We start from the raw sequence: 19092 nt of genomic DNA on the forward strand, positions 1-19092 counted from the left end.
CTGAAACTCTGCCTGGCCCTGCCCCGGGAATGAACGGCCTGCTGCAGCTGCTGAGCTCACTGCCATGTGACCAGCCACCCGAGAGTGGCAGACTGTAAACAAACGCCGGCCGGCTGTGCCACGGAGCCCTGGGACTCCAGCCCTGGCTGGCGAGATGCAGGAGGTGAGTGGCGATGCGCCAGCCCCCACGTGCAGGCTGCCCCAAGCCCTCTGCCCACGAGCTCCCTGCCACCCGTCCGAGGGGATCCTCTGCCCGCAACCACTTGGAAGTTGCTGGGGATTTTAAATGTCCCCCACTGCCTGGGATGTGAATGGAGCCTGAAACTGACCAGGCTGGGTTGCTGGCATTGCCCAGTGTGCCAGGAGAGCAGCTTCCCCCCCCCCACTCAAGTGAGTGACACCCAGAGGGTTTATAGTGACCAGGGCGGGAGTATAACAGACAAATCTTATCCTGGTGCTCCCCCGTTTGCTGTGTGATGAGTAGTGGGGGTTGAAGCGTGGCAGGCAGGGGGTGGGCTGTGCACAAGATACCGGTGTGGGACAGGACATGTGAGGCGGATGGTGCGAGGTGGTGTCTGGGGCATGGGGCCGGGGCTATGCGGGGGCTGGAGAGTGCCCAGCCTGTGGCTGCCTCTGGCTAGTGAATGAATCTCTGTTCCCAGTGGTGGCAGGCAGGCAGGTGGGTGTCTGGGGAGGAGCTGGCCCTCTGCCGATGCTCTTCTGGGTTGGCCGTGGGAGCAAGTTCCGCGTGGGTAGGAGCTAGCTGTGGGATGGGACATCTGGGCCCCCCGTTGCAGGGACCCCTCATGGGCACCGTCGGTAGAGGGGCTCAGCTGAATGGGCCACAGGGGCCGAGCTACCCTCTGCCCCCAGGAGGAGCTGGGTGCAGGGGACGTTTGCTCTGCCGGGCTGCAGCATGTTCACTTGGTGTTCGATAGTAGCCCCCGCAGACCCTGCTGGCAGCCGGGCAGGCGATGTGTCCGTCCCCATGCTCTGCCTGTCAGGTCAGAGCTGGCATAGCACACGTGTAAGTCATGGCTGTCTGGCATGCCAGTGCCGTGACACACATGTGCAGGCAGGATGCGCCTCACCAGCTTGTTACAGCCCCCCCCCCCCCCCCCGGGGCTCTTCCCTGGCTGAGCGGTGAGCTCAGCCCTGTGGGATGAGGGGAGGAGACCGGGGAGCTGTGCTGCAGCCGTGTCCCACGCTGGGGTGCTCTCCATGCCACCTGCCTGCTAGCACCCCTGGGCTGGGGACGCCCTTGGGTGGCGTGCAGAGGAAAGGCCCCTGAGCCTGGCTCTTCCCAGCTCCCCATTGGTCATCCCCCCCCCCGGGGGGCGGGGGGACAGGCTGCCCCTCGTGCGGTGCTTCGTGCACTCTTAGCAATGGGGCTCCTGCCCTGCCTTGTCCACCCACCTCCTTCCCTCCCTCCCTCACTGCTGGCTCCCCGGCCTCAGGATGCCCTGCCTCTGCTCAGCCCCCAACCCCAAGTCCAGAGATGTCTGCCAGTGCGGCCCCCCGCTGTCTCGCTGGAGCCCCGCTAGCTTGGGCTCTAGGCTCCCGGGCCCAGGGATCTCCCATGCTGCAGTTGCTCCTAGACTCGTCCCAGGGCTGCAATGAATCGCCGAGCTCCCTGGGGCTGGGCTGGGCGGGTCCCCTCCAAACGCCCCCTGAGGTGAAGCCCCCTGTGGGGGGCTGTGGGCTGCCCTGACATGGACAGCAAGGCAGCAAGGCGAGTGTGGGGGTGTATGAGAGCCCCCCACCCCCACTGGGCCGATAGCTGGTGTCTGCCGAATGTAGACAAGATCCATGGCAAGAGGGAGAGCTCCTGAGCGACCCCCTCTGGCCAAGCTGGGAGCTGCATGGCCGAGACACCTTCCTCCACAGGAGGGTGAGTCAGGCTGCCCTGGGGGAGGAAATGGGGGAGGGGGAAGCTCGCGCCACTTCACTCATAGGCAAGGGTGCTTTAAAAGGGCCGTGCAGTGACACAACAGGGATCGAACCCCAGGCTTCAGGGCAGCAACCACTCTGCAGCCAGGGGTCAGGAGGAATCTCCCCACCCCGGTGGCATCATGTGGCACAGGGATCACGCCCATGGGCACTGGCCGCCGGAGCAGCCCGGGGGCTGGACTGAGAGCATGTCTCTGTTCCAGTGGGGCAAACCCCTGCATACCTCCAGATTGAAGGTAGTCTTTGAAGTGTGGCCCAGGCTTGGGGGTAGGTGCGGGGAGGGACTACGCCCCACAGGCAGGGAGCGCAGAGACATTGATTGTCCCCAGCCATGCAGGGTATTGATGGGGCCGGGCCAAGGCACAGGGGGGGCTCCGTGCTGGGAGGGGTGCTGGCTCGCCGGCCTTGGACATGGGGCAGCTTCATAGAATCCTAGAATATCAGGGTTGGAAGGGACCTCAGGATGTCATTTAGTCCCACCCCCCGCTCAGAGCAGGACCAATCCCCAATTTTTGCCCCAGATCGCTAAACAGCCCCCTCAAGGATTGAGCTCACAACCCTGGGTTTAGCAGGTCAATGCTCAAACCACTGAGCTGTCCCTCTCCCCCTTGGACAGTGCAGGCCGCGCTTCCTGAGGGGGTGCTCTGAGGATCACTCAGGGCTTCGACTGAAGCCTCAGCCCAGGGATAGTGGGGAGCAGGGCTCTGGGGGTAGACAGGCAGCTGTTGCCTGGGCCCCCAAGTCACCTCCCCCCCGGGTCTGCCGTTCCGCTGGCCCTGGGAGGGGAAGGCTCTGTATCCCCTGGCTCAGTCCCCTGAGGCTGGCCCAGGTGGGCTGGCCTGGGGCGGGCCTGCGAACAGCCAGGCTTCTCCATGAGGAGGGACAGGATTGGGCTCCCCCCCCCCCCCCCGCAGCATCCACCTGGCCAAAGCATCTTCCCCTGCTCTGGCCGTGGGGGCCTGGTGGGTCTGCACCTGGGCTGGGTGCTGGGAGAAGGTCTGGCAGGTTTGGGGCGGGGCTGGGTGCTGGGGCATGGGTGCTTGGGGGGTCCAGTGGGTTTGCGGCTAGCTGGCTGCTGGGCGGGGGCTGGGCAGCGGGTCTGCACCTTTGCTGGGTGCTTGGCAGGTTTGCAGCTGGGCTGGGCGCTGCTGGGGGGGGGGGGGGGCGCTCTGCACCTCTAGGCGCTGGTGTCAATGGGCTCAGCCCAGGGTGGGAAGCTTGGGAGGAAGCGCCACTGGGTCAGCTGCTCCCCCCCCCCCCGCCCCCGGCCTCTGCCTTCTGCAGTGGTGGCTATTGCAGCTGGGCTCCCAAGGGTTAACATGCTGACCTTCACCTCCCCGGGCAGAGCTGAGATCCTGGCTGGGTCACAAACAAAGGGGAGGGTGGGGGCCTCGCCCTGCTGCCTGATTGTCCCCTCTGCGGGAGACCCAGACTGGAATGTGGGGGGTTGGGAGTGAGGGGGACCGGCAGAGCTGGGGCTAGAGGCAGGGTTGCCCACTGAACAGTCCTGTATTACAAGGGTCCTTATTTTTTCATCTGTACAAGAAGAGGAGTTGCTGAGCGCTGCAGGAAATACCCCTGGCGAATGGGGGTGAGTCCCGCTCAGTGTTGGTATTATTAATTTGAGGATATGAGGGGGCAGGGGTGCTAAGAAAACAGTCCCTTATTTTTGAAATACAATGTTGGTGGGGAGCCCAGGGCTGGGACAGCAGGAGGCTGCGTGTCAGGACTGACGGGCGTGGGCAGAGCTGGGGGTGGGGAGCCCAGGGCTGGTACCAGGGGCCTGGGTGTAGGGATTGAGGGGCGCTGGCAGAGCTGTGTGTGGGGAGCCCAGAGCAGAGACAGCAGGGGGGTGGGAGTCTGGATTGAGGGGCACGGGCAGAGCTGTGTGGGGGGAGCCCGGGGCTGGTACCAGGGAGTTGTGGGCTGGGATTGAGGGGTGCTGACAGAGCTGTGGGGGGGGATCCCAGGGCTGGTACCAGGGGGCTGCGAGTCGGGATTGAGGGGTGCGGGCAGAGCTGTGTACTAGGGAAGGTTGCTCTGGTCTGGAATACGTTCACTTCCCTGTACTGATGCCAAGGCTGGGTTGGGCGCTTGGGTTGGGCTGCTGATGCCCAAGGTTGGGCCCTTGCAAGCAGGTGAAGGGTTCTTATAAACCAGCCCAGCCCCACGCATAGGGGATGTCTGGGGTTCCCCTGTGGGGCAGGCTTGGCTTAACCAGTGATGGAGGGAATCACACCCCCTGACCCACATGGCCCGTACCCACACGGGCAGAATACCCCACCCCCCAGCAGGGCCTGCCTGCTCGCCCCCATCCAGCAGCTGGGCCTCTCTCCCCTATCTCCCGCCCCCCAGCAGGGCTGCACCTGAGCCCCCCAGCTCTTGGGCTGTCCCGCTCGCCCCTGTCTTCCCCCTCACACACACACACCCCGGGCTGAGCCCTGCCCCCCAGCAGGGCCTGCCTGCCTGCCCCCACCCATCAGCTGGGTCTGTCGCCCCTGTCTCCCCCCCGCCCCCCAGCAGGGCTGCCCCTGAGTCCCTCAGCTCTTGGGCTGTGCCTCTCGCCCGTCTCCCCCCCCCCCCCCACGCACACCCTGGGCTGTGCCCTGCCCCCCCGCAGCAGGGCCTGCCTGCCCCCACCCATCAGCTGTGCCTTTTGCCCCTATCCTCCCCCCCCCAGGGCTGCCCTTGAGCCCCCCCAGCCCTTAGGCTGTGCCTCTCGCCCCATCTCCTCCCCACACACACACCCCGGGCTATGCCCTGCCCCCCCTCTCCCCCTCCACAGCAGGGCCTGCCTGCCCCCACTGATCAGCTGTGCCTCTCTCCCCTATCTCCCCCCCCCCCCCCCAGCAGGGCTGCCCCTAAGCCCCCCAGCCCTTAGGCTGTGCCTCTCGCCCCTCTCTTCGCCCACCCCCACCCCACCCCACAGCAGGGCTGCCCGTGAGCCCCCCACCCATCAGCTGGGCCTCTGCGCCCCTGTCTCCCCCCCACCCCACCCCACCCCGAGGTGTGCCGTGCCCTGCCCCCCCCAGCAGGGCCTGCCTGCCCGCCCCCCCACTCATCAGCTGGGCCTCTGCACCCCTATCTCCCCCCCCACCCCACCCCGAGGTGTGCCGTGCCCTGCCCCCCCCAGCAGGGCCTGCCTGCCCGCCCGCCCCCCCACCCATCAGCTGGGCTTCTGCGCCCCAATCTCCCACCCCCCACCCCGAGGTGTGCCGTGCCCTGCCCCCCCCCAGCAGGGCCTGCCTGCCCGCCCGCCCCCCCACCCATCAGCTGGGCTTCTGCGCCCCTATCTCCCACCCCCCACCCCGAGGTGTGCCGTGCCCTGCCCCCCCCAGCAGGGCCTGCCTGCCCGCCCGCCCATCAGCTGGGCTTCTCGCCCCCGTCTGCCCCCCCGCTCATGGGCCGGGCCCCTCTCCCCCCAGCTCCGGCTCCAGGCCCGTGCCCGGCCGGGGGGGGGGGGGGGGCGAGCCGCCATCTTCCCCCGCTGGGGGCCGGGAGCATGTGCGGAGCGAGGCCGCCGGCCCAGCCCGGCCGGGGAGGATGCGCCTGGCCGGCCCCGTCCCCTGCCCCGCCGCCGGGCCGGGCCCGCTCCGAGCCCTCGCCCTCGCCCGGCGCCCCGCTGAGCGCAGCCGCCGGCATCCCCGCGCCCCATGCGGCAGGCGCCCGGCGCGCTCTCGCCCGGCTCCCCGGGGGCCGCTGGGCTCCGCTCGCCGCAGCCGGCCCGCGGGGCGATCGGCCGGGCCAGAGGGTCAGTACAGCGGGGCGCCGCCGGGGGCGAGCCTGGTTCCGCCGGGCCCTGGGGTAGCAGCGGGGGGCCGTATCCCCCGAGGCGCGAACCCCTGGAGCGTCGGGGGCCGGCTGCTGGGCCTTCAGGGATGGTGTGGGGCAGGGGGGCCCTCTCCTTCGGGCGCGGCTTTGCTGGTAGCCCCGCACCGTGCAGCTGCGGCCCTTCACGAAAGCCGGGGGACTGTTCTCCCCATTGAACAGCTGGGGAAACTGAGGCACAACGAGGGGCTGTGACCCGGCCAAGGTGCCCCAGCAAGCGAGAACCCGGGGTCCCGGCTCCCTATCCCGCGGGGACCTGCGAGGCGGGCTCCTCTTTTAAACGTGGGTGAGGGGCTTCTGGGTGCAGCCTGGCTTTCCCGGGTGAGAGGAGGGGGGCTGGCAGGGGCAGGGCTCCCTGCCCCGGGGCACTGTCTGGATCTGGCCTCCAGCAGCTGGGCCAGTTCGGCGCCAGCCCTCCCCACTGCTGGCTGGTGCTCAGACCCAGATGGATCCCAGCACCCATGAATCTGAGCCTTTCCTAGCCTGGCACAGGGCAAACTGCCCCATGGGTTGGCATAACTGGCAGTGTGATTCATGTCTGGACTGAGGTGCAGCTGGGGGAAGGGGGCTGCGAGCTGGGATGGCAGGAGGCTGCTGGTCGGGGTTGAGGGGCACTGGCAGGGATGTGTGTGGCGGGGGATCAAGGTACGGGGGAGTGCAGGGTGGCAGCAGCAGCAGGGGGCTGTGGGTTGGGACTGAGGTGAGCTGCCAGGCAGTGGGTGGAGGGGACCAGCCTAGGAGCAGCAGGAGGGGGGGCAGGTACAGGAGTGGGCAGCGTGTGGGGAGCTAGCCCAGGACCCTGGTGCTCTCTGGCCCCTGTTTTCTAAAGCACAGGTGAAGAACTGCCTTGGAAGGAGGCAATCGGCTTCCCGTGTGGGGCTGCAGCCTGCCCTGTCCAGCCCGGGACCAGCCCGGGCCTGGCACTGTGCTGTATCCGGGGAAGGGAGCATGCTGAGAGGGGCTGGATCCCTGGCCGTGGGCTGGTCCGTTCTAGGCAGAGAGTGGGCAGCATGGCATGGGATTCAAGGGGCAGCAGGTGCATGGATGCCCTGCTGGCAAGCACCCCAGGTGGGCGTGTGGAGCAGGGGTGTCCTCAGAGCTGTGGGGATGGGGGCTGCAGTCAGAAGACCCCGCACCCTTCCTGGGGGGATGCTAAGGTCGCGTGCAGCTGGGTCACCAGCTTGCTGCATCTACGGTCTTGGACCAAGTCCAGGCTTCCAGCTGTTTCATGGAAATGGGCAGGGCTGGGTTGTTCCTGGGCCGGGCTGGGCGCGCTGGAGCAGCACCGGGGTGTGTGTGGCCCAGTGTGTGCTGTTGGATCCAGGCTGTATCCACACACCATGCCAACGAGCTCTAAGCAGGGCGAGATGGGAGCGTGTTTCCCCTGCCAATTGCCACAAATGTCTGGAGCTCGTCTGGCTGAAGTGCAGAAAATACTGTCCTGTCGTTGGGCACCGGGGCATTGGTGGGCTCCCAGTTCCCCCCCCCCGAGCGGCAGTTGGACCCGCTGCGTTTGCTGGGAGGAGCCTGAGCAGGTGCCGGCCACTGGCAATCGGCTGTGTGGGGTGAGGTGGCCGGCACCTGCTCAGGCTCCTCCCAGCAAACGCAGCTGGGCAGCGGGTCCGACTGCCGCTGGGGGGGGGGGGGGACACCTTGTTCCTCTTGTGTGTTGGGCGCGTCCTAAAACAACTGGCCCTGTTCACCCAGGGAGGGAGTTTTACCTAGTGGTTGAAGGAATGGGGCTTGGCTCAGAACTCCTGGGTCCTATCCCCACACTTGCCGTCCGACCGTGGGCAAGTCATTTAGGCCAGTATATTTGGAAGCAGACAGCACCCTGGGGTGCGCTCGGGGCTGCCGAGCACCCTCTGCTTCAGCCACGCTTGCTGGGAACTGGGGTGCTGGGCACTGCAGAGAGTCAGGCCCAGTGGGAGTCCCGGACATAGGGGCAGCAAAGCAGTGGCCAGCCTGTGAACGTGCCGGCTTCTGGCCTGCGGGACTCGCCCGAGGTCAAAGAATGAATCCAGCCATCCCGGAATGGTGGATCAGTGGGGGCCAGGGCCAGCCCCTGCCATAAGCAGGTGCCCCTCCATTGCCATTGGACGTCTCTCCTGGGCTGTCGCAGGCTGGCTGCGTTGACTGAGGGCTGCCCACGGGGCCTCTGGAATAAGGATGGGAAATGCCCCCTCCCCATCCCCTGCAGTCTATGCTCTGCAAAACCATTGCCACCACCAGGGCCCCTCAGCTGGGCAGGTGATGGGACCCACAAGCCTTCCTGCTTCTGGAGAGGTGGGGGGAAGGGCAGTGTGTGGGGGGTGTTGTATTGTGTAGAGGGATGTGAGCAAATTGGGAGGTGGTGTTAGGGAAGGGAAGGGTATAGGGAGTATAATGTTTAGAGGGGGTGGTGTGTAGTGGGTATGTGGAGTGCATTAGAGGGGGTGGGTGGGTTTATGATGGCAGGGGGGATGCAGTGGGGAGGGCACTGTCTGGTCGGTGGGGAGCAAGGGGGGATGGGGCCAGGGGCGCTGTCCGTGAGTGGTAGGGAGTGGGGAGGATGGTTTCTGTGAACTGTGGGGAGTGGGAGTCACTGTTCGTGAGTGGCAGGGGGTGGAGAGGATGTGGCAGGGGGTGCTGTCTGTAAATGGTGAGGAGCCAGGGGGAGGCACTGTCCGTAAGCGATGTGGGGTGTGGAGGACGTGGCGGGGGGCGGTGTCTGTGGATGGTGAAGAGCAATGGGTCACTGTGCATGAGTGGCGGGAGCTGGAGAGGACACCGTCTGTGAATGGTGGGGAGCAGAAGAGGATGTGGTGGGGGGGCGCTATCCATGAATGGTGGGGAACAGGGGGAGGTGCTGTCCGTAAGTGATGGAGGGGGGAGGACATGGCGGGGGGGGGCACTGTCTGTGGTCAGTGAGGAGCAGAGGGAGACATGGCGGGGGGGCGCTGTCTGTGAATGGTGAGGAGCAGGGGGGCACTATCCATAAGTGATGGGGGGGGGCATGGCAAGGGGGCACTGTCTGAATGGTGGGGAGCAGGGGGGCGTGGTCCGTAAGTGATGGTGGGGGGGAGGGCATGGCAGGGGGGCACTGTCTGTGGTCAGTGGGGAGGAGAAGGGGACATGGCAGGAGGGCATTGTCTGTGAATGGCTGGGAGCAGGGGGGCTCTGTCCATGAGCGGCATGGGGACACGGCAGGGGGGTGCTGCTCTGGCTGGTGAACCTTTTGGGCGATGTCATGGGGCAACGCTGAGCACATGATCAGGGCTGGGCAGGTCTCATACCATCACAGCCCAGGGCCATCAGTGCAGCCAGCAGCCGGGTTTCTTGAAGGACCTGTCGGGTTCCCAGGTGTGGGGGCAGATGGCGTTGCCGGCTGGTGGCTGGGCCCAGAGAGAGGATGGGGCCTGTGCAGTTCATCGGGGCTGTCCCTGTTGCTGGGGGGGCAGAGGCTGGTGGTTTGGGAGCTATGGGGGGTTGGGCAGGTCTGTGCAGCGTGGGGCGGAGCTGGTGAATAGCTGGGAGCTGTAGCCCTGTCCACACTGAGCTGGAGCCGGGCGAGAGCGGCCAAGGCCCTGCTTTGTTCCCTTGCGCAGCTGCTCGTGGCTGGCGTCAGGCCGTGGGAGCACGGTGGAGGTCCTGGGGCGAGCAGAGCCTGGCCTCAGCACTACCGTGGGTTGGGGAGGGTGCTGCCACTGGGAGCCCCTCAGTTGGCTGCTTGTGGAGGGCTCCTGGCTCCGGCGTCTCCTAGCTCCCATTGTCCGGGCTGGAATCCAGCTGGGCCAGGGCAGAGATTTGACTCTGCACTCTGTGTTTAACCCCTTCCCCACTGCGCTGCTGCTCACCCGCCATCAGGTCAGTTTATCAGCAGGGCTGTGCTCGGTTGACAGAGACCCACAGCAGTCAGCTCCGCCACCCCACCCCCCCACCCCAGGAGGCAGAGCAGGGGCATTATTGGGGAAACTGAGGCACAGAGTGACTTGACCAAAGTCACTCAGGGAGTCCAGCAGAGCAGAGAATTGAACCCAAGGCTGCCAATTCCCTGGACCCCTGTACTCTTTTCCCGCCTCCCAGGCGTTTGCTCTGCCCACTAGCCTGCGCCGCCTCTGTTGCCTGGGGGCGGATAGGAGGTCTGCCCTCTGTGTAACCTGAGGCTTGGGGCCTTGCCAGCTGCCCAGGACACTGGCTCAGATGCTGGCGGGCATGTTTGCGGGTGCAGAGCTGCAGTGTGTTCACGCCAGGTTCCTGGCGCACCAGGGGTCGGAGGGAGAGACTCTCCTCTGTGGCCATGGCATGGGGCCAGTTGGGAGCCTGTGTCCCAGCCCCCCTTTGTGCCAGCCTGTGCCCCCCCAGCGTGCTGGCCCTGGGGGGAGAGGGAGTCCCTTGCATACGGGGCCGGCCTTGTTCTGCCCTTGGCATGGTGGTGCCTGGCAGCCCTGAGCTGGCCGCGCTCCCCGCAGCGCTGCCTGGGCCTGCATGCCAATGAGCCCCTCGCCACAGCTGCAGGGCGCTGTGTAATAGGGGAAGCAGAAGACCCCAGCTCCTGGCCCACTGCCCTCCCCACACACAATGTGGCTGAAAATCCGCTCCAGGCTCGGATAGGGCCTGCTCCTCGCCTCCCACTGCAGCTTTGGGGGTGGAGGCACTCAGCCCCTGGCAGCATCGGGCCCGTGCACACGCCTGGGGGATACCCCCATCTCTAGGAAGAGGGGCAGCGACCCTGCTGTGGCTTTGGGGCTGGGCCTCTCTGGTCTGGGGACAAGTGCGGGCCTCAGCCCTAGCCGTGCTCCTCCTTTGCCCACCGTGCAAATGTGACCTGCTGTCCCAGCGCTGTGGGGCAGGGTGCATGCAGCAGCCCTGGGGGGCTCTGGTGGAGCGGTTGGGGGTGGTGTTTGGAGAGGGGGGGGGCAGGGCCATGTGATGTGTGACCCTCTGCACCTGCTCTTAGCGTCTGTGTGGGGGGAGGGGGCAGCTGCTCTGAGCCGCACTGGCCACCTGCTGCCCTGCGTCTCGGGGCTTGAGTCATAACGCGGATGCTGCCCCAACCTCCAGGCCCATCCCCGCAGGGAAACCCTCCGCTCCAGCGGGGCTTGGCGCTGACTAGCACAGTGCCTCAGTCGCTAACGCCCACTCCGTAGTATGGACGCACCCTCCTACCAGCCTAGTGCCGCACAGCTCCCCCGTGTGCAGGGCCTCCCCCGGCTCGCTGGGCCCCAGTTCCCAGAGCGCCTCAGCTGAGGGCCGGGCCCGGACATGGGCCGTGCCCCTAGGGGGCCGCGCACATGTTCCATTAACTGTTCCCGGCTCAGCGGAGCATGGGGCGGGGGGTCAGACTGCGAAGAGCAACGCCAGCCTGTCTGTGTGCGCAAAAGGCGAGCGGTGCGTGGAAGACAATGAGCCGTGCAGGCTGCTAAGGAAGGGTCGGGGGGGGGGAGGGGGCTCAGTTTTGGGAGTCCGGTGTGTGGGAATTAGTGCCAGCCCCAAAGTCTTCAGCCCACTGCCGCTGACAGCGGCCCGCCTAGGAGCTCACAGCTCCACGCCTGCCTGGCCAGGTGGCAGCTGCAGCTGCCCCAGGGAAGGGTGCCCCGTGGGGACAGAAGAGGGCTGGGCCTGGGGGGCAGGCGCAGAGGCAACTGGCTTGGCAGCCCAACTCGGTTCTGAGGTGCCTGTCGCTAGGTTTGGGGGAGCTGCGGACGGGATGGTCAAACCTTGAGCACGGCCCCGAGCGACTCCCTGTGTGTGCAAAGCACCATGGGTAAGACCCAGCCGGGGACAAGAGGAGCAGTCTGGAGCTGGGGGGCTGATCCTGCAAGGGTAGGTGCTCTCGGCTGCCAACAACGTGCTGCTGGGAGCAATGACACGGCAGGGAGCTTTCTCAGTCAGTGCTGGCCCCAGTACCCCAGCGTGGCACTAGGGGGCGCTAGCCTCTCAGTCAGTGCTGGCCCCAGTACCCCAGCCTGGCACTAGGGGGCGCTGGCCTCTCAGTCAGTGCTGGCCCCAGTACCCCAGCCTGGCACTAGGGGGCGCTGGCCACTCAGTCAGTGCTGGCCCCAGTACCCCAGCCTGGCACTAGGGGGCGCTGGCCGCTCAGTCAGTGCTGCCCCAGTACCCCAGCCTGGCACTAGGGGGCGCTGGCCGCTCAGTCAGTGCTGGCCCCAGTACCCCAGAGCAGTGCCAGGGGGCGCTGTGCTGCAGGGACCAGGGTGGGGGGCTCAGCAGGGGGCACCGGCCGGGGTGCTGTGGGGGAGAGCGGGGTGGGGGGCTCAGCAGGGGGCGCTCTCCCCTCAGTGAGAGCTGGCCCTAGTGTAGTGCCAGAGAGCTCTGTGCTGCAGGGTGGGGGACTCAGCAGGGGGCACTGGCCCCAGTGCAGGGCCAGGGGGCGCTGTGCTGTGGACGAGGTTATCCTTGACCCACATCTGGCAACGGGTGCTGAAGATGCAGGCCGAGGGGTATGAAACCTACCAGGTGTTTGATCTGGGGAAATCCGGCTGGGCCAAGCTCTCTTCCTCCCACCCCCTCCAGCTTCCGCAGGAGTGGTCGGAAAGCAGCCCCCCTATTCCGGAGCAGGGGCCGCAGCCAGGTGCACAGGCCCTGAAGGGCTGCAGGGTGAGGGCAGAGGAGGGCAGGGCAGAGCCTGGGCTATTCTCTCTCACGGCACCAGCGATCTCCATGGAGCTGTTGGCTGCGCCCTCAGCCAGCTGTTCTCCTGCGGGACCGGCTGGAACCGTGGGCAAGACAAGGACACAGTGTTAGGGAGCCAGGCCAGTGCTGCTCCCCCGGCTTGGACCGGGGACAAGCCCCCACACTGAGCCATCTGGCAGGTGCACGGGGCGGCGGGGAGCACAGGAAATGCCCTGCTATGGTCCTGCATGCAGCTGGGGAGGGGGAGACGTTCCCTGGCGTGACCTGGCTGAGTTCCCAGGCGGGGCTGGGAGGGGGGCCCCCAGGCTGAATCTCAGGGAAGCAGGGACCAGCCCCATCCAGCTGGCGGGGGCTGGGGATGGGCTGCGAGATCCCCTTTGCTGGTGATGCTGAGTGCCCAGAAGTGGGGCTAGCTGGGCTCACCCGGCCGTGGGGGCCAGTCTTTCAGCCGGGCACTTTGTTGGCGGTGCGGGCCTGACGGCGGCAGGGCTGACAGCTGCCCTGTTCTCTGCAGCCGTACGGGGCAGATCCTGCCTGTGTGCATGGCACACTGGGCTGTCTCCAGAGGGGGCCGTCCAGTGCTGTTCTCACCCCCGCTGTCCCTGTACCCAGAGCAGCTGGGGCCAGCCCTGCTAACACCCGGCCATGAAGCCAGCCTTCACTTCTAGCTCCACTCCCCCCCCCCCCCGGCCCACCCATCCTTAGGACTAAAGGGATGTTCTCCTCCCCCCTTCCCACTCTGCTGTCTCATGGGAGCTCCCAGACTCTGAGCAGGCCCAGGGCAGCCACATGCCTGTGGCCACAGGGTCCCACCCTGTGGTCCCACCCTGCAGTGGCCTGCCTCCTTCCCTCCCTGGGGACATCCACCTGGCATTGTATAGCTGGCTCCTGGGAGTCGGAGTTCCCAGCCTGTGCGTCCTCCTGGCATTGTAACCTGAGGTTCCCAGCCATGCTATCCCATCCATACTGACTCAGCTCCGCAATTCCAGCTGCGTCCACACTGCAAAATGGCAGGGCTTGGACTCCAGATCCGGCAGGCCTCGGGCTCTGACCCACCCCCTGGCAGGGTCCTCGGACCCAGGGCCTGATGGGTTTGTGTGTGGCTGGAAGGGGGCTCGGGTTCAGCCCTGACTCAGAGCCTGGTCTTAGAGAGCTGCTTAGGGTATGGGCAGAGAAGAGAAATTGCTACCAAGCTGTCAGAGGATCTATAGCTCCGTTCACCCTGTGATCTCAAAGCACTTCTCAGCCCGAGTGCCCCGTCCCGTTCCCACTGAAGTTAGTTGAGAGCAAGATCTGCCAAGCTAATTCCTGTCAGGCAGGTTTTTGCCATGATCCCCAGAGGGGGAAACTGAGGCACACAGCGGCATCGTGCCTGGCCAGGGCTGCTGACTCCCAGGCTCTGCTCTGGCCTCTGAACAGCCCTACAGTGGGGAGGGGGGATTTCTCTTCGCCATTGGGCTCCAGGTCTGTTAAAGCCAATAGCGCTTGGCTCCCCGTTAGTGGCGTGAGCCCCTGACGGCTCAGCCGAGACGGGGTTTCTCTGGAGCATGTTCTGCTTCCTTCCCTCGGGATCACTGGGCAGGAGCCTGGAACCTGGCCCTAAAGGCTCATCCCCCAGCTGCTGTGTCCTGCCCCCAACCTCTCCCCCCGTTGTATGTATGGCACCTAACCGGGGTGTTGCCAATAGAGGGGCTGGGAATGGGCCATGGGAGCTGATGGACTCCCCAAGAACGGGAGCACTGGAGGTGCATGGAGTTCCCCTGATCTCACTGGAGGTCAGTGGAGCAATGGTGGCTCTGGCCCTGGTCCTAGCCAGACGGCCCTGGGGCAGAAGAATGTGGAGAAGGCCCGTGGCGCAGCGTGAGGCTGGTGGTGGTTGGGGGTTATTGGATATGTGGGACTTGCCTGGGGGAGAAAGGGGGGATTCGTGTGACTCAGCCACCCACTGGCCCTTCCTACAGCAGGTTGTCCTCTGTGCACTCCCTGGTGGGCAATGGTTAGTTCAGGGGTTGGACTAGGGGCCTCCCTTCTCAACCTCTGTCTCTCGGTTCGGCTGCGGCAGCCGAACCGTGCACTGCAGAGCCCTGGCCACAGGCAGAGATTCTGTGCGTGGCACCGTTTGGTCGGGCACTGTGTGCACCCAGAGAGCAGACATGGGCTCACGTCAAAACCCTGGGGGCTCCTGGAGCCCTCGGAGGGCTAGTGCATGAGGCTGCAATGGGCTGATCTCAATGACGTCTGGGGGAGAGATTCCCACATTGACATGGGGTGTTTACGAACTGTTAATAGTGCTTCGCATGTGCCTATCACCAGGGTACCTGGGCCCATGAATGCCTTTCCTTGGGGGCACGCTAATTACGTGGCCTGCCAGTTGGGTTAGTAGCTTTCTCCTGATGGGAAAACTGAGGCATACAGCCTTTTCCAGGGCCAAGCAGCATTTCTATGGCAGAGCCAGAAATAGAACCCAGGCGTCCTGGCTCCCAGTCATCTTGGCTTCTGAATAGCAGGGATCACGGTGTGAGGAGATGAGCTGGACTGTGGTTCCGAGCCTGGCCAAAGCGAACAAAAATAAACCCTCCGGGGAGTGTGAACACTGCGGCTCGGATATCCAGGTCGCTGCGAGCGGGCCGAGATTTTCCTTTCCTCAGTGCAGTCTGTGCGTGGGGGAGCGGGCAGGGGGGTGTCGTGGAGAGATGCACGGGGGAGGCTGTAGACAGGGTGCCTTGTTGGAGGGCTAAGCAAGAGTGCAGGAGACTGAGGAGCTGTGTGAAATCCCGAGCCAGAGGCCCACCGGAAACAGCCTCTCCAGCCCGCAGTTAAATCTGACCTCTTGGCTGCTGATCAAAAAGTGTTCCCTGCAAATACCATCGAGTCTCTGTTCCAGCCAAGCTGGCAGCCGGGGAGAGAGGGTGGGAGCCAGCCACTGTGGACCGGAGCGGAGCGAGGGGGGTGGGCTCAAGGCAAACACACACACAAGCCCTGCAGTGTCCGGCCCGCGAAAGCAGGAACAGCCTCTCGGCTGCGGACAGGCTGCAGGGGCCACAGAGCTGGGCCACAGAGAGCGGTGCCCCTGGGAGGAGTCCGGTTTTTTGGACAGAGAAGCCTTTAAAGCGTGGCTCAAAGGCTTGCCGATGTCTCGCAGCCCCTCCGCGCGGATGTCAGATTCAGCCGTACCGTGACGCTGCGCTCCAGCTGGCCACTGTGGCTTCCCTGGGTTACCGGTCCATCGTCTGGGTTTTACGGAGGAGCTGTCCCCACGCGGTGGAGCCGAGCGTGCGTGCCTGCGGGGCCTTGGCAGACTGCCACCCACCTGGCATGGCACAGGGGCAGCGGGCTGGCCGGGGTGCCGCAGAGAGCCCGTGAGGGGCTGATCTGGGGTGACACCCACGCAGGCTCCCGTGTGGTTCTCCTCTCGCCAGGCGGGATCCTTTTATTCTGTCTAGAGGTTGCGGCTGCGCTCCCCAGGCTGTGCAGGGCACACAGGGACGGCAGCCCTTCACCCAGCCCGGAGCTCCAGCCTGCCGCCAGTACCGGACCTCGTGGAACCAGTGACAGCCGTGTAATGCCCGAGGCCCCGGGGGGAATCCTGGAAGGGCCCTTCTCCTCTGACCTGGTCCCCCTCGCGTGAGTGACTGGGGCATAGAGAATAGGGGTTCCCCAAGCCAACAGCCCCTTGTTCCCACCGGTGCCCGGCGTGGCGGAGGAGAGATGCGTCGCTTCGAGGTGCTGCGCCGCTCCTTCCCGTTCCTGGCCCACTTCCGGGTCTATCGCGTAAGTCAATTTCGGCTCGGTTCCCACGGGTGAGCCCCCTGATGCGTCGGATCTGCATCCCGCCCCTTCATCCCGGGGCTGCTCTGTCCTGGCCGCTGCATGTCACGGAGCGTGAGCCGAGCCCTGGGGGGCTGCGGGTGGCGTGGCAGGGTTTTGCTGGATGGGGGGGCTGTGGTTGGGATGGCACACAACCCTGCCTGGCCCACAAGGTCTGACGCCGCCCAGAGCCTTAGCCCCTCCCCCTCACAGGGACAGAGCTTGGACGCCCCCCACCTGACTCTACCGGCCACAGGGAGCCCTGCACCATCCTTGGGGCTCCCTGCTCCATGTGTCCCTTGCACCTCACCACATGTGTTGGGCTGTACCCCAGCTTGGCAATGAGGCGACTGCCCCCCCACCCACGGGAGCTGGGACACTCTGGCCATGCCCCGGCTGGCTGCCGGCCGCACCCACCCTCCGTATTTTTAGACCAGACTATACTGCGGGGAATTTTAATTGTTGGCTGTAACCCAAGAGCTCCGGAGACAGAGCCCCAGGCCCGGGCTTTGTCTGTGGATGGTGGGGGCGGGGGGCTGTGTTAGGGGGCTCAGATTGGCCTGGAGTGATACCCCCCCGATTGGAGGTGCTGCAAACAGAGTTGGGAGGGTCCCGGGATGGAGTGGGAGGGGGGCGAAGTGCTGGGTGCCACTGGAAGGGAGGGAGGGAGCACCCTGTCTTCTGCTTCTCGGTCATTGTATGGCCCAGCCCCCCATGGCGCCAGGCACTGCACAGACCCAGGTGGGCGCTGCCCCAAAGACCTTACAGCGGGAGGCCGTGGCCGCGGTGCTGCATGTGCCCAGAGGAGGGGTTCTCCTGGCAGCATGGGTTGTCCAAGGTTGGTGGAAGAGCTCAGCTGGGGAGTGAGGAGACGCAGCCAGCCGGATTGTAGCCTCTCCACAGGGCAGCGTGTCCGGGGGTGGCGTGAAGGGCAGCGCAGGTGGGAGGCACATGTCTGGAAATGGAACAAGCGGGTAAAGGAGACTGGACAGGACAGATCTGCAGCGGGGGCCGTCAGTCGTTGAAGAGCTCTGCCCAGCATGGTGACTGCAGGGCAGCTGAGCTCTGGGGCTGGAGGGGCCCATGGGTGTGGGGCACACAGGGGCAGCCCCGATGGCTTGGCTCAGGCCAGGCTGGTGCTTTCCCGGTTTGCCATGTCGTTTCTGGAGCGGATGTCAGGGTGCGTGGGGTATGGACAGGAGCACTGGGGAGACAGCCCATACCTCCAGGGGTAGTAGCAGGTTTCCTCTCCAAACATTAGGGAACAGTCCCCTCTGGGAGCTTGGGGCCCCTGCAGAGCCAGCCTGGGGTCACCCTGCTCTGGGAGTTGGCCCCCAAGGGGGTCTCATCGGTGCTGGGTGCGGATCAGCACAGCCATGCTGCCGAAGTGGATGGGGAAGGGGTGCCCAGCTGAGCGCTGCCCTGGGCCTGGCCTGTGACAGCCTTGGGGGGCGCAGGATGCCAGGGGGATTTTGTCCCCCTCAATGAACACAAAGATGTAGCACCACCCATGAGCCATGTCCCTGCATAGCCTCATGGGCAGCGCCAGCCTTTCCTGCCACTCAGAACGGGGGGGCAGACCCTCTGCTCGTGAGGCGGAGCTGGCAGCCAGATGGGAGAACTGGAGCTGGCTGTGGACAGACGCCGCCAGGGACGGACAGACAGATAGGCCCAGGGACACACTGGCTTTGAGGGGAAGCCAGAACCTGTCTATGGAGCAGGGCACATGGGACGTCCATGCCCATGTGCCCAGGCCCCACTGGCCGGAGGGCCAGGATCGGGGTGGGAGGGGGCACACGCTCAGTTTTATAACCCAGACCTGCCGTCTCCAGTTTCCATCCCAAACATGGGCACGGGAAGCAGATCCACCCGTGCCTTGGCTGGCGTGCCGTGCCTCGGCGGTGCCAGGGGGTGGGCGGCGGGGTGAGAGCCTGGCACCCCTGCCAGCTGCAGTGGCCTAATGCAGCTTTGCTTTTATCGCTCTCTGTGCTATTGATAACCAGGAGCTTCGCTCGGAGGGCAGGGGGGTGACGCCGATGGGCACCATCTGGCCGCTGGGGAGGGCAGCAAAACCTCCTGGCCCCTCCCCGGCTGCTCTGCCCACTCAACCCCAACGGCTGGGTCAGGAGCTGATGGCAGGTCAGCACAAGCTGCAGCTTGTTTGAAATGCTGCCCGCTGTGTGCCCTGCCTCTCCACCACCCTCCATGAACCCTGGGACTCCAGGATTTCAAACCAGGCTCCCCCCTGCCTCCCCCCCCACTTCGGGGGAGCTCCGTGCACTGCAGGGGGCACAGACTAGTGCTGCTGCTGTGCCAGCGGCTGGCCTGGCAAGCTTGGTGCTCCCATGCCAGCCCAGAGCAGCTCCACCACCTGAGCTCTCCCCGTGAGCACACGTCTCAGCCAGGGTTCCCCTCTCCCGGGCATTGCCGGTGGGCACGGGGCTTTCGCTGCCGGGGCAGGGGGAATGCAGCAGCTCCCAGCCTGCACTGATGCATCTGATCTGTGTGCCCTGCAGACGAGGAGCATGGCACAGGGAGCAGTGAGCCGCTCCCTGGTGCCTGGCTGACGTATGGCGGGGTGACGGGGCTCCCATTGGTTCCTGGTGGGGGGCACGGGGCAGGGCTGGCCTGTCCTCTCTGCACCCGGGTGGCGAGCGGCTCGTTAATTCTCTAGCGCTGGGTCTCTGGGCTGCCCTCGTGGGCACCTGCCTGGGAACGACAGAGCAGCCTCTTATACCCTTGTGGATGGCACCCGTCGTGCCCGGGGTCCCAGCCAGGGTGGGGACTGATGAGCTGGGCACTGCAGGACCGAGGACTGGGTTTCCCCAGGGCAGCAAAGTCCCCTGGGCAGTCATGCATCATGGGGTTCAGTTC

General features: G+C 65.6%; 1 protein-coding gene across 10 annotated transcripts in view; it reads left to right on the forward strand.

Annotated features, from left to right (window-relative positions):
- The window catches only part of TNK2 (tyrosine kinase non receptor 2), an 80938-nt gene that overhangs the window by 24335 nt on the left and 37511 nt on the right, over positions 1–19092 (forward strand). Inside the window, exon 1 of one of the 10 annotated variants that reach the window (XM_073359087.1) lies at positions 146–163. The exons of 7 other annotated variants lie outside the window; for them this stretch is intronic. In XM_073359087.1, coding sequence (XP_073215188.1) covers positions 155–163 — 9 coding nt within the window. In that variant the 5' untranslated portion in view covers positions 146–154. Of the gene's footprint in view, positions 1–145; positions 164–5624; positions 5702–15345; positions 16183–19092 lie in introns of those variants that run through there. 2 more of the 10 variants (XM_073359089.1, XM_073359085.1) reach the window with 2 other exon arrangements.

This window comes from Lepidochelys kempii, chromosome 9 (assembly GCF_965140265.1).
Source record: "Lepidochelys kempii isolate rLepKem1 chromosome 9, rLepKem1.hap2, whole genome shotgun sequence".
NCBI lineage: Eukaryota > Metazoa > Chordata > Testudines > Cheloniidae > Lepidochelys > Lepidochelys kempii.